Source organism: Myiozetetes cayanensis, unplaced genomic scaffold (genome assembly GCF_022539395.1).
Source record: "Myiozetetes cayanensis isolate MyiCay16 unplaced genomic scaffold, myiCay2020 scf1, whole genome shotgun sequence".
Lineage (NCBI taxonomy): Eukaryota > Metazoa > Chordata > Aves > Passeriformes > Tyrannidae > Myiozetetes > Myiozetetes cayanensis.
This window is the reverse complement of record NW_026086604.1, coordinates 29,799,978-29,814,414: the sequence shown is the minus strand read 5'-3', so window position 1 is coordinate 29,814,414 and position 14,437 is coordinate 29,799,978. Positions and strand designations below refer to the sequence as shown.

General features: G+C 36.3%; 1 protein-coding gene across 3 annotated transcripts in view; it reads left to right on the top strand.

Moving 5' to 3' along the window:
* HNF4G (hepatocyte nuclear factor 4 gamma) overlaps window positions 1-14,437 on the top strand; it is a 61,483-nt gene that overhangs the window by 31,533 nt on the left and 15,513 nt on the right. For 2 of the 3 annotated variants that reach the window (XM_050323044.1, XM_050323034.1), the window contains exons 2-3: window positions 10,903-11,071; window positions 13,412-13,506. In XM_050323044.1, the coding sequence (XP_050179001.1) occupies window positions 10,926-11,071; window positions 13,412-13,506 (241 nt within the window). In that variant the 5' untranslated portion in view covers window positions 10,903-10,925. Of the gene's footprint in view, window positions 1-9,555; window positions 9,574-10,902; window positions 11,072-13,411; window positions 13,507-14,437 lie in introns of those variants that run through there. The other variant, XM_050323053.1, reaches the window with a different exon arrangement.

Genomic DNA, 14,437 nt, shown 5'->3' with positions numbered 1-14,437 from the left:
AGACAGAGTAACTGAAAATAATGGCAACTTGTCTGTTATTTAATTAGCCTTTTACGCAGGACCAAGAGTTACATAGTCACTAGCATGGGCAGAAGTGTACTGAGGTTTTTTTTAAACATTATGTAGAATACAAAACTCATTCAGCAGGGGATAGAATATAGAAATTAGAGGGCTTGTTGTGATTAATGAGTCACACAGAAAGGAAAAAGATTCTAGGCATGCTGAAAAAACAGAATCCCGAACAAACCTTGCCTTGATACTGGTTAACCTTTTTTTGAACTCTTTTATTGTGTATGACAAAGGCAAGTGTGTTTATCTCAGGGAAAAAAAAAAATCTCATTACATGGTATTTCTCAAGATAACTCTGGATAAATTGTAAGTCAAATTTATCTAACTGGCTATATAAAGCATTTTTTATGAGCAAGTTTGCATAAAACCTGCCAAGAACGCTTATTAAGAAATTACTAATCACCTGGGGATGACTGAACAGGAGTGCTTAGTCTTGCTTATCAATATCTTGATGGTTTGGTTTTATCTTATACCTGAACTCTTTCCTGTTTACTTCTCATTTCATTCTGCTCTCCAGGACAACTCTCTGATTAACTTTCTTGTGTGTAGCTGAAAAAAATAAGTTACCTGATTTAAGCAAATAATTAACAAGTGTCTCCTTTACCTGTAACTCAGCAAATCTCACCACAAAATTCTATGCTACAGAAATCCTTTAAACCTTCTAAACTGTCAACACTTCATGGCTATTGTGAGTTTTCAAGAATAAAATAGAAATATTAAGTGCTAAATAGTAATTCACATACCTAAGAGCAAACCTGATTTGTTGCTGTGTAAAAAGCAAAAGTATCCTATTTTTTATCCTTCCTCCCCATAAAGATGCACAATTTTCTAATGGTGCCTGCCAACCTCAGATAGGGCTAGCAAATTTACTGTAAATCTGGACACAAAACAAGCACAGGAATGAATTGAACTGGCAAAATACTGATGTACTATTAGCTCCTGGGGAGAATCTGCACATGGACAATACAATGTCAACAATTACTAAGATCCAATATGCAGGAGGAAGAGCTTCCCCCTGTCAATTCAAGAGGCATATCCAGCTGTCACAAAAAAACCTGACAATAAATTCCTGTGTGTACATACTTAGATACATACATATGTGTACATAAAACAAGATTTTAAATCTGCATAATATTTGATATTTACATATGTTTCAGTCTACTGTGGACATCCTCCTGGAATGGCTAGATAAAGAAATATAACTACTCTGTGTACTCAGTATTTACCACCTAACTCTTGTACCTAGCGTACTGTGTTCTGACTGAATAGAAACTTAAAAAACACTAGACTAGACTAGATTAGAATAGTATAGACTGTTTCAGCTGAAAGGGATTTACATTGACCATACCATCTAGTCCAACTGCCTGGCCAATTCATGGCTGATCAAATTAAAGACTTGATGGACATTGTCCAAATGCCTCTTTAACACTTGGCAGGCTTGGGGTATTGACCACCTCTCCAGGAAACCTGTTCCAGTGTTTGACTACACTCTTGGTAAAGGAATGCTTCTTAATGTCCAGTCTAAACCTCCTAAACCCTGACACAGCTTTGAACCATTCCCACTTAGCCTATCCCTGGATATAAGGGAGAAGAGATCAGATGTGCATCTCTCCCTCTCTACTTCCTATTCTCAGAAAGCTGTAGAGAGCAGGGGTCACCCCTCAGCCTTCTTTTTGAATGACTGTTGTCAAGGTTCCACTTCACCATTAGCCATCCCTGTAAATCTTCCCTTAGAAATGTGCTGCTTCAACAGGCACCATTGTGGCCTTGACTCTTCCAGCACCCAGACACAATGTTCTCCATCAGGGCAGTTGTACAGCTGGTTCTTGACATTTAGTGGTGGCCCTTAGGCAGTGGTTCATGTTTGACCTCTTGGCTACAAGATGGCTTTTCTTTGACTATTTCATGCTCTTCAGCAGTGGTATTATTCAGTGAAAGGCTGTCCTATGCTAAGTTGAAGGCTGAGAAATCTCAGAAGAAAGTTACTAGCTGCTGTCATACAATTATAGGTGTAATCCAGCTCACCTTAGTTCAAGAAATTCACTGCAACATGAGAGTAATAAAGAAGTGAAATAATAACAATAGCAAAAATTGTCCTGAATCTGGAAGGTAATCAAGAGCTGGAGAGTGCAGCTGCAGAACAACCAAGCACAGGTACACCATGGGTTTCACTAAACCACTGACAAACAGTAGTGCAGGGCAGCTGCAAAATGAAGAAGATATATGCAGACTGTGGGTGAATACAATATGAGAATCATCCTCAAAACACCTTTCTGTTAAATAGAGAGTACAACTAAGGATTTGTGAACTGGAATGTGTCTTGTACTTTGTGAGATGCTACCCGGGTCACTCACTGTTGTGTGTGTGCATGTGTAAGTGATAAATAAAATCAGATAAACCAGACAGCTTTGTTTACCTTGACCTTAAGTAGTGGATGTAACATCTTCTCTTTGCATATGACACCATTATATTAATGTTACTATCCTAGTAACCTATCCCTTCAATGACATTGTGGTATATAAAGTGAATAAGTAAATCATTTACCCTTTTAGAATAAGATATAGAGAATTATATTTGGAATAGGGAGGGAGAATCTGAAAGTGGGGTGTATCCTCAGTGAGTGTAAATTATCTTCAGAATTATCCTGCCGCCACAATTCTTCAGGCTCAAAATATTTTAGAGCTTTCATAGTCCTTTGATATTTCTCCTCAGGTACTGATAGGACAATGACCAAGGTGCATGCAAGATTAAAATTGCAGCTGATAGAATTTGGAGTATTGGATCTATTACTCAGCTTTGAAACTGTGATGTAGACTACTTATTGACATCTTTGTAACTATTTTGGGATTATTCACGCTTGAAAAATGTGCTTTATGGTGGGTCCATAGTATTTGACAAGTCAGAAGCCAGGCATGTTCTTTGTTGTCTATATTTATTCACATTCATGACTGCTGAAGTTGTAGCCAGTTGTTCTGAATGACAAATCAGTTTTGAAGCCAAAAACATAAAGACAATTCAGACCTCACAATAATTGTCTGTTCCCTGTTATGCCAAAATGAAAAAACCTAAAACTGACCCTCATCCTAACACATTAAAACTATATGTGCTGTATGATAGAGTGGAACTCAACGTAATGAATGACCAATTTAAATTGAAAAAAGAGGCAAATTCAATATGTACAAGAATCTCCATTTATAGAAAGCCTGGGGTGGTCTAAGTGTCTAAAAATGTGTGTAATGAAAACAGGCTTAGCCTAGATTTCCCACAAAGATCTGTACTTAGGTTTCACCTGGCATGATTTGTTGCAGCTAATCAACCCCTTGCCTATAAGTGTCCTGTGAAAACCTGTTCAGTTCTGGTACTGGCTTTGCTTTTCTAGCATTTTATTTAACCACTGTATTTTTTAGGACAAAGTCAAAAAGAAAGATGCAAGATGAAAAGGCACAGAAACATCTAAATGGCATAAATTTACTCATTAAATCTCATAATTGGTTCTGGCTTTGAGAAGTGAGTGTGAGATGATGCCTTTGGTCACTGTAGTGGGAGCAGTTTTGCTATGCATTTGCTCTCATGATTGACAAATTGTTCTGAAAAATCCTTTCACTTTAACCAGCTTAAAAGCAACTTTGTCCTTGTTTGGCTATGAACTTTTTGGAGGGGCGGGGGGAAAGGGGTGTGACAACTTGCTGTAGTATTTTAGAGTTGTTTCCATCATGTTAGTTAGGTCTTCAGCTCAACAAGGCTATTTCTTTTCCAAGCAGCTTGGGAATACACATTTAAACTTGAATACACATTTGTGCTTAATCACTGATTTTTAGATCTGATCCAACTCTAACATTTTTATTTATTTAGAAAAACAAAAATCCGGCAATCTGTACCAAATAAAGCAATACCACAGTATTACAAATCTTTCCATACAAACACGTCATAATTTTATATGTTTTAGAAGACAAGCAAACATTTCCGAGTCATTACTCACTCATGAAATACGTGGGGGTGGATGTCAGCAGAACTGATGGGATGATGACTGGCACTGTTCTGCCTGGCACTGAGGGTGTGTTACAAGAGAGGGAAGCTCAGTCTCTGGTATTACAAGGGTGTGTATCCTTGTAAGCCAAAGATGAGATTGCCCACAGGTGTGCTTAAAATTTGCTCTCTGCTTCTTGGGTAGCAAGCTTTTGGCAAATAAACTCTCTGACGTGGAGATCTTTGTCCGATTTTACAGTAGTAAGGAGGCATTCTGGCTCAACCCGTATGGTTTCATTAGGGTTGGTTAGTACAGACTCCACGCGTACCCTTTCCCATGTGTGCCACCAGACAAGAGGGGAAACAGATCAAAATGTGTGTTTTATCAACATGCTGGAAAAATATGCTAGGTTATTAACAAAAATAGGATGTCTTCCAGGATATGCACCACAACTCACAGTACTTGCAAACCAGGAAATACTGTGAAGATGTGTTCCTTATTCAGAATACATGGGAAATAAAAAAACTTTTAAATTAAGGCTTTATTCTGGGCATCTACATTGTTTAGTAAGCTGGAAAGATAAAAGGATATATTGCTCCTTAAAAAAATGCAAAACACAAAAACCAAAACCAACCAAACAAAAAAACCCAAAAACAGACAATCCCAAAACTGTTTCAGTAGTGATAGTAGTTTGAGATTTATTTGTATTTTCAGGAAGACTTTTATGGAAATAACCTTGATTTTACTAGCTTGTGTTTTATTTTATGCCACAGTCAGAAAGAATGATTACTTTTAAATAGAGAGCTGAACAATTAACAGAGTTAATAGTCTTAAAGATAAGATAGGAATGCTTTCTATATGTGATCCTGAGGTCATCAGATTTAAAGAAAAAAAGCAACATAACCATATGAACAAAACTATTATTGTGTAGCTTTCTCTTTCTTCACAGTTTTTTGCAAAATTTATTTTGAGAAATCATTTCTTACTCAAATTTACATTATCTCAAGGTAGTGTTTCTCAGTTTGACTAATTACAGTTTTAAAACTTTTGCTTACCTTGGGCTGATAACTTCTTGGCTGTCAGTAGTAGGTGAGTTGACTTAGAACATCTCATACTACAAACTGCAGTGTCATTCAGAATTTGAAAAACAGCTCAGGTGTGTCCAGTTTGAAAAGAAATCTGCTGAGTGGGGATCTAAATACTAGTGAACATTGTAAAACTTGGACTGACATAGGACCAAAAGATGTTCATCATTAGTGTCTTTCATCAACTGCTCTGATTCCAGGACTGCATTCTAATCCACCGAAGGCTGAAAGAAAACATATTAATATTTTACTGTAGTGATTTAGTATACATTAATTGTTCATGATGTACTTTATGATGCTAAAAATCCCCCAGAAAGCAGATTTTTATGAGTGCAAGATTTGACTGTAAGAAGTTTCCTTAGCAAAACATGAAAAAAATAGTATAAAGAATGTCTTTCCTACAGCGTACATTTTTCCATATTAAAAAATCAATTGAAATGAGTTTTTATATGACAGAAGTATGAAGGGTCAATTCATTCCCTCTCTTTAGCAGTCACTAAGGGACCTGTTTTGGCAGTACTGAAGAAGTTCTACTAACAGCAGAGGGAATAGCAGGATTTGATCATGTCATATATGATATCTTCCATCTTCCATTCATTCCCTTACTTTAAATTAATTTATATGCCAGACTATTTTCAGGACTGGAGTTTTGAAATAAAAATATGCATTAGATGTGTTTGTAAGCATACCATTTTGGAATTAAAAAGCCAGAGACTACTATAGAAAATCTTATAAAAAGTATGTACTGAGGAATAAAAGATAATTCTAGTTAACATGTAAACCTTTTTATATTTTGTTAAGTGGCATATTAACGCAATGAATATTTTGTTATGTAACCAGTAATTAGCATTGTAACAAATACTGTACAAATACAACAGATTGTAGTAGTAAATGCAACAAATTCTGCTACAGAAGAAACTTTTTAAACTGAGCCTTCAGTTAATATGAAACTATTCCATCTCATGAAGAAACTACAGTGATTTCCTAAACAAATATTGGCTGTCAGCACAACAGCTTTTCATGAATCCTAATTTAATATGCTTCTTTAAGAAAAAGTGTTAGTTGTGGTTAAAAACAGTGAAACCTTGTACACTTCTAGTACTGTGAAATGATACCTTCTGAGTAAATTTTTTTCCATGATTGTAGGCATAAAGTATTCTGACATTTCAATCGTATCCTTAAATATCTTAAAATATTCCCATTTTTTGTATTATTTGTCTTCTGTCATGTATAGAAGTATTTGTAGTCACATTGATTGTTAATAAACATACTATTCTTGTGAAGGCAGAACATTTTAGGTTTACCCTTTTTTAAGCAGTAACTTCTACAGTTTTTTTGATATCTCATTAAATATAATAATGGATGAATGGTTTAAAGGAAAAGGAGCAGCAGCAGGTTGAGAAGGACAGCTCCTGTGGAGACCCTCCAAAATCTGCAGAGAATTTGTGAAAGCAGTAACACAATTGTAAATAGGCTTTGGTTTAGGGATAGCTCTGTGATTTATACAAGAATCTGGTTGTCATATTATGTCACTAGACTCTGCTGGAGTTAGGAGAAGAACTGGCCTGAGACTGTATTTGTGTGTCCACAAGGAGAAAGGATGATTTGTGCCTCTCAGGTTACCGTGGGCACGTGGAAATTAGAAGGATGACTTTTGAAAGGCTTATTTCTAGGTCTTTTCCTGTAAATTTTCCTTTTTCGTTAGTAGCCTGTCATAAATTACCTTTTTTTCATTTTTTTTTTTTTAAATCAAGGAGTTCTTTTATCGTGTCCTTTTACAGCTATTTTTACTGAACAGCAACTGCAGACACTCTTTTCCATTCAAATAAGCATTTCAATGCTGTATGTACAGTTGCTGGCTCTTTTTAATTAGACATAACCTGGGCAGTTTTCCCATATGTGTAATCTTTAACGTAACTGTTTTTCAGCAGTGTAAAGGGTATTTTTCTGTAAAGAATTTATTGAGAAATGATGTTTGAAATTCTGCTATCCAACATTTAAAAGCACCAGATTAGCAAGTGAAATTCAGCTGTTCAGCTCTATATTTGGCACAGATTCAAACAGCTTTACAGGAGGGTTTTTAACTAGGTTTGTACACACCATGTGTACCAACTGATGAGCTGTGGACCTCCCCAGAGATTCTTCTTTACAGAGAAGGTGAATAATATTTTTTTTCCCTTGTGGATCTGGATGGTACTTGAAAACACCCTGCTGCCATCACATCTCATATGAAGAAGGGTTAGAGCAGGAAGCCACTGTCTGAGTGTGCAGGGTCCAGTGCCTAGAGCCATCACAGCAGCACAGTGTGTGATGGAGGGGATTTATGAGCTGGCCTTGCTGCAGACCTTGTGTGGCTTGAGGTCTTGCTTAAGGATGCCTATGCAGTCAACTCATCACTGCTGTGAAAGAATTCTAACAGCTGTAAACGTAGGAGGTTTTACAGCTGTCTGTTAAAATATGAAGTTGGATGATTTGGGTATAGTTCTGAGATATCCCATAATCATATCACATTTCCTTATTCTGAAGAGAGCAAAATGGCGTAGGAACCTACAGTCTCCATGTAGAACAACCAGAGCAGTTTATTTAGAACTGTTTGTTCCACACATTGACAACAAAATATGTAGCAGGGACAGGAAGCTTCCTGCACGTCCTTGGGTTCACGGAAGAACTGGAACCAATACAACTCCTGATAAGGTTATTTCATAAAACATTCCAAGATTATCAGAAGGGTTGCACTGTATCATAAAAGAAAAAAAATACCTAGGTGAAATACAGCATACAGAAGCAGTTTTACAGCTCCTCCCATTGCTGCACGTAAGTGACACAGTTATAGTTAACTTTGGATTATCAATCACTGTGAAACAGAATGGGAAGGCTGTACATTTGAGCAGCTTTTTCACTGGTTTTGCATTCAATGATGAGGCTCTCAGAACCAATACTAGACATGGAAATGGCAAACTACAGTGAAGTTCTAGATCCGACGTACACGGCACTGGAGTTCGAAACTATGCAGATTCTATATAATGGCAATGGTGAGTTCTGCTCTGTAAGGCAAAATCAAGCCAGTTAACAGAAAAAGTGAAGTTTAGTAATGCTGTAAGGTGTTAGTTAAATGTTTCATTAATGGAGCATTTGGGGGTTGTTTTCAAGCTACAAATCTGCTCTTTTACACTTCATCGCTAACTTTAAGTTAGTAACATTATAATTCTTTAAGGAAAATAAAAGAGAAGTTATATGTAATAAAGTAGATGAACTGTACTGTCACCAGTCAGTTAATCAAAGGAAGAAAATGGTGAATTCAGCAGTTGTTTTATTTACTGTACAACAAATTAATAACTAGTACTGACAGTTTGGACATGGAAGTATATTTCATATATCACTTTCAGAAGAAAAGGACAAAATTGTCCAGAGGTTTGTGAAAAAAATTAGCTACTGTTTCTTGATGCTTAGTTTGTAATTGTTAGACTATTATTTTATTTAATTAAGTGTTAATCTAGACTTTCTAGATAAGTGTATATATGAACTAGAGTAATTTAAAAAAAAAATCACATTTGCTTTATAGAGACTAATGTTTAGCTGAGAAAAAGTATTTGCATTTGGCTAGTGTAGCACTTCAACTTCAGGCAGAATTTTTAATTACAGTTTTTGAGAAGTTGTACCAGTAATTTATGCTTGAAATAAGAAGCACACCATTTCATTCTGCCGTCATTGAGTACTGGCCAAAAAAGAACCGATATCTAGTGATTTGCAGTAAAAATATTTAGCACCTGCATTTCCACATATTCCTGCCATATAGAACCTAATTAAGTTCTTATTGTTGGGCTTGAAGTTTTATCTGAATTTCTGATGTTACATTACAGCAAGCTTAGTAAACAGAAAGGTATACTTGGTTATTGATTTAGGAAGGAAAAACAGAACTTTATGGCCTAAGTGATTTTGGAGCTATCAACAATGATTATATAACTTTTAGATGATTTCTCTGTTTTTTGTTGTAATATGCATGATTTCATTGGTCATTTGTGTTTTTGCTGAATAGCACCCTTTTGGATCTGTTAATGTTAAATAAAATGGGAAAGCAGATTAGGGAGGTTGTGCTTGGTTGCATTATGTGTTGGCGATAGAGATGGTTAAATTATTCACTGTAAGTGATTAGCTTGATAGTTATTAATTATTAGGTGTAGCCTTTTTCTGTTTAGAGTTTGTTTTGAGTTTAGCTTAAGTACTTTCTTATAGAATTTGTTAAACCATTGTCTTGTTGTTACAGTGCTAGTCTGGAACTGAAAGCTGCCTCTTATGAACCTTCCTATGTATCTTTTCTAACTGTCTAAATTAATTAGGAACATTCAGAAAAGTTTAACAAGCCACATTCAGGGAGTGCAGTTCTGTTGAAATCAAAGAAGTTTTCAACATCAGGTCAATTTCCCAGATATATTGTTTCAGAATAATACCAAGGTAAATAAGTATGTGCTTTTACATATATATATATATATATGTATATATATATATGTACACACACACAACTTATAGTGCTGTAAAATATTTCATCATTACATTTAAATACTGTATTTTTAATTATTAATTACAGAACTCCAAAAGAACGGTTTTATATTTTTCTAGAGTAATTCTGTAACCTATTTATGAAAATAATTTTCCAGTCATGACAAGCCTAATTTTAAAATAAAATTTTTACAGAACTGAATTCTTACTTTTAAGATTTCATTTTATTTAATTGATTTTTAATATAATTCCTCCCAGTTACAGCTCTGTAAAGCAAATCAATACAAAAAGGTTGTTTCTCTCTTTGTCTGAAAAACTTAGTTTAAATTGTAAACTCTGCAGGACACAATGAAAATTTTATAATATATTTGTGTTACACATTTCAGTTGGATCTATACAATAAGATTAATATTATCTATCAGAATTAAGAGTTTTACTGTTCAACCTGTTTGCTGTTCATGAGCCCATGTACTCGACTTTTGAATCCATGTTTGAATAACTAATTAACGTGTCACGATTTTCTCTCCTGGACAAAACAGCTACAAATGCTTAGGCATATATCAAACAGTTTTCCTTTCATTTAAATCAGAAACAAACCAGAAAAAGATATTTTTCAATTGTTTCAACATGTCTGTTAAACATTGTGACTCAAAAAATTAAATATGTGTTTTGATTTCAGATGAATTTCTTCAGTAGTGTTTACCAGAAGCAGTGACTAATTGTTAATCATGCAGATAATATTCTCTGTGCAACAATATTGTCTGCAATCTTCCTGTCAAAAATATCTTTGAGGAAATAATACTTAGACAGTCCTCTTAGCATGCATTTTTTTTTTAATTAAACATTATGCAAAACCGTTTGTTTGTTTGTTTAATGTCACAAACCTTTGTATGAGTTGCCAGTAATTGCCTGCTCATATGAGAAGTGATACATGAGAGTTATCACTGTTTTGGGCCAAAGTTCCTCTTCACGTTAGTAGGAATGTATATGTAATTGTACATGCAAAATTACAGTTTAATTTTGAATCCTTCCATTGGAAAGAGTTTAGAATAGAATTATTTGTTGCTGTGAACTTCATTAATTCTGTTAACATCTCTGTCGCTTCTAAAGTGTATATATGAGTAAGAGCCAGATGCAATTAGATAGGTCGTGCTATATAAATCGTAAGTGTCAATTAAAAGAGAAAAGACCAGAAAAAGCCTTCATTTAGATACAATTTGTTCACGTTCTGGTTGGTGGAAGTCTTGTCTGTAACTATGTAATACTGTTCTTCCCTCTTGTCAGACAGTTCAGGAGAAGCTGTCAACATGAATGCTGCTGACAATGGGGTCAGCAGTCTCTGTGCAATATGTGGAGACCGAGCGACTGGAAAACATTACGGTGCTTCCAGCTGTGATGGATGCAAGGGATTTTTTAGACGCAGCATAAGGAAAAACCACGTCTACTCGTGCAGGTATTTCAAAAGTTCATCTAGAGGCACTAAATTAATGAAATTAGGCAAAAATTATATTCAGAGTTTTTCAGGACTTTGCCAGGGTATTTCCTGCTTTATCTTAAGGGATACTACTTAATATTACACATTCCAGATACTATATTCCAGATGTTGGTTGATATTGTTTATCTTTTATTTATTATTACAAAGGTAATCTCCTTTGTAAAGGAGATTTTAAAAAGAAAAAAAGACAAATGAAAAGTGCTCATATTTTCATTGCAATATGAAAATTTTACTTCATAACTGTTTTCTAAGAATTCTTTTCTTAGGAAGGTAGCTTCTGAATAGAAAGTCTAAGATTTATGAGTCTTGTTTTAAGCTCTGTGCAAACATATCTTCACATATCCAGATTTGTGCGACACATTGCTCTTTGATCAAACATTTCCTCCCTGTCAGTCTGATCTGCTAATTTCCAAATGGTGGCCTAATTATCACACTGCAGGTCTGTGCACCATGTTTGACCATTACTCTTGTGCATGCACAAGATCATAAACGATGAGTTTTAAGCTGTGCATAGAACAGATGGAAAACTGTGAGTTTAGACAGATCACTGAAGGCACGTATTGGGTTTTCATGGCAAGGTTTTGGTAGCAGGAGGCTACAAGAGCGGATTCTGTGAGAAGCTCTTGGAAGGCATCCCCTGTGTCTGATGAAGCCAATACCAGCTGGCTCCAAGATGGCCAAAGATGAGCCCATCAGCAGTGGTGGTAGTGCCTCTGGGATAACATATTTAAGAAGGAAAAATAATTATTGTGCAGAAGCAACTTGCAGCCAGAGAAGAGCGAAGTGAGAAGGAATGTGAAAGGAATGACTCAGCAGACACCAAGGTCAGTGGAGAAGGAGGGGGAGGAGGCACTCCAGGCACCGAAGCAGAGATTCCCCTGCAGTCTGTGGTGAAGGCCATGATGAGGGAGGATGTCCCTGTGCAGCCCATGGAAGTCCTCAAGGGAACAGATATCCACATGCAGCCCATGGAGAACTCCCTACTAGAGGGTATGGATGCCTGACAGAAAGTTATGACATGTTTGGAAAGACCACGCAGAGCACGTTCCCGTGGCCTAACAAAGAGAGGAGCCCATGGTGGAGCAGGTTTGCTGGCAGGACTTGAGATCCCACGGGGGACCCATGCTGGAGCAGCCTGTTCCTGAAGGAATGCACTCTATGGAAAGTAAAGCATGCTTCCTGCACCCAGGAAACATGCTGGAGCAGTTCATGAAGAACTGCAGCTCATACTGGAGAAGTTCATGGACAACTGTCTCTGTTGGGAGGGACCTTATGCTGGAGCAGGGGAAGAGTGTGAGGAGTCCTCTCCTTGAGGAAGCAGCAGCAACAGAGACAACATATGATGAACTGACCACATCTCCCATTCCCTGTCTCCTTGTGCCACCTCATGGGGCACAAGGAGGAGAAAACTTTTTGTAAAAACAGCTTTTTAGTAGTAGAAACGTTTGTTACAGTCTTCCTTGATTGCATAATACTCTTAAAAGGAAATCTCTCCCTTACAGACATACCATAGTGATATAGCATAGACATACCTCCTAAAGTGGTGTGGCAATAGCTGGCATAAATGATTTCAGGAAGAGCTCTGCAAAAGACGGGTCTGTTTATCTAACAAACACATGCAGATCAAAAAAAAGGCAGACCTAAACGGGGAGAGGGGAAGAGAGCTCATATGCATTCCCTTTAGGCACATCTGTGTGTGTACATGAGAGCCTGAATAAGCCATCCTGCACTGTCATGCTCTGTGTGTTTCCTCATGTCTTTGTTTCATTGTGTTAGTAGAAAATGTTCCTCTCATTTCCTTTTTACGTTACCACTTGTAGATACCACATGTAGTTTGTTTATTGGTATCTCCATAAGACACCAATAAAACGTTGCCAGCCAAGGGCAGTGGTTTTACAGCTAAGGGGCTCCTCAATGCCAGGAACATTTGGCATTTTCCTTGATTGGCCTTTTCATTTATTTTTGTAACTTTTCTTCTTTTCTTTTTCCACTACTGTTTGATGCAGCCAGTTACTGACATATCTTACAAATCAGTTGAGGTGTAAATGATGCATCTAAGTCCAGAATTTTCCACACTTGCCATTCCAATGCATATATGTGTCTAGATGCACACATATATTCCTGGAAATGGATCACCTCTCAAAACTGATAAATAAAAAAAAATTAATCAAAACAACTGAAGATGAAATTCTGGTTGTAGGCATTATTCTGACAGGTCAGGTTAGTTGGTTTTCTTCTTTGTAATCAAAGTGCTGCTGTATTAATGCTACATACATTTCCCTTTTCTGTCTCTGATAGATTCAACCGACAATGTATCGTTGACAAGGACAAAAGGAATCAATGCAGATATTGTCGTTTAAAAAAGTGTTTTCGAGCAGGAATGAAAAAAGAAGGTAATGGAGTAATTTACTATTAGATATACAAAGTAAAAGATTCTGAATGAGTTTTAAAATATAATAAAAATTCTAAAAAACTCCAACAGAATAATTCAATGGAAAGTCTGCTATAATGCCTTCATGATGGAGAAATGCTTTTATATTGAGGTGAAATATACATCTTCTAATTTTCAGGTGGGTAAGCAGTTCTAACACTTTGATCATAAGCAAGTCCAAGGATTTAAAGTGAATTTGCAACTATTTAATCCAGGAATCCTGGCACCAAAATTCATTGATTTCTACGTACTGAGCCATATGCTGGAAAAGTTTGAACTGTGAGATTTTAGTTTTAATTTTTCATAAAATTTCTATCTGGCATTTTTTTTCTACCCTTAGTAATGACAGTGCTAATTTACTGGTTCTTCCATTAAATTTAAATGTAAGAAACATTTAAACCAGAGGAAGAACGTGTCACAGTGATCCTCCTATCAAAGTGGAAGGACTATAGGACCACAGGAGCAGAGTGATAGGGAAAGAAGGGTGGTGGTAATATCAGAAGTATTGTTGTTGGGGCTGTTACTTCACTTACAATTATGATGTAGAAGCAAAAGATGTCCTGATCTGTTTCAAATGCGCACTCAAAAGTGGTTCATCGCAGCTTTGCTACCTTTTTTGTTTGGAGCATGATGTATCTGCCTGAAGGCCAGTCTGAAATGTGAGTGCTCAGTTCTCCTGTACAGTAACAAGGCTATCATTCTTTTACTCTTTACATAGCTTTCCTAAGATAAAGCAAGCTGGTTTTTTAGGCTCTTAAATATCTGTACTGTAGTACTGCTTTGCTAGTCATCAAGTTATTGGTATGAGATAAAATGGATTTTTCTTCTTGAAGCTGGATGGGGATATTCTAACCAGTGTTGCACAGTGTATGAGTGAAATAGGTTTGCTAACT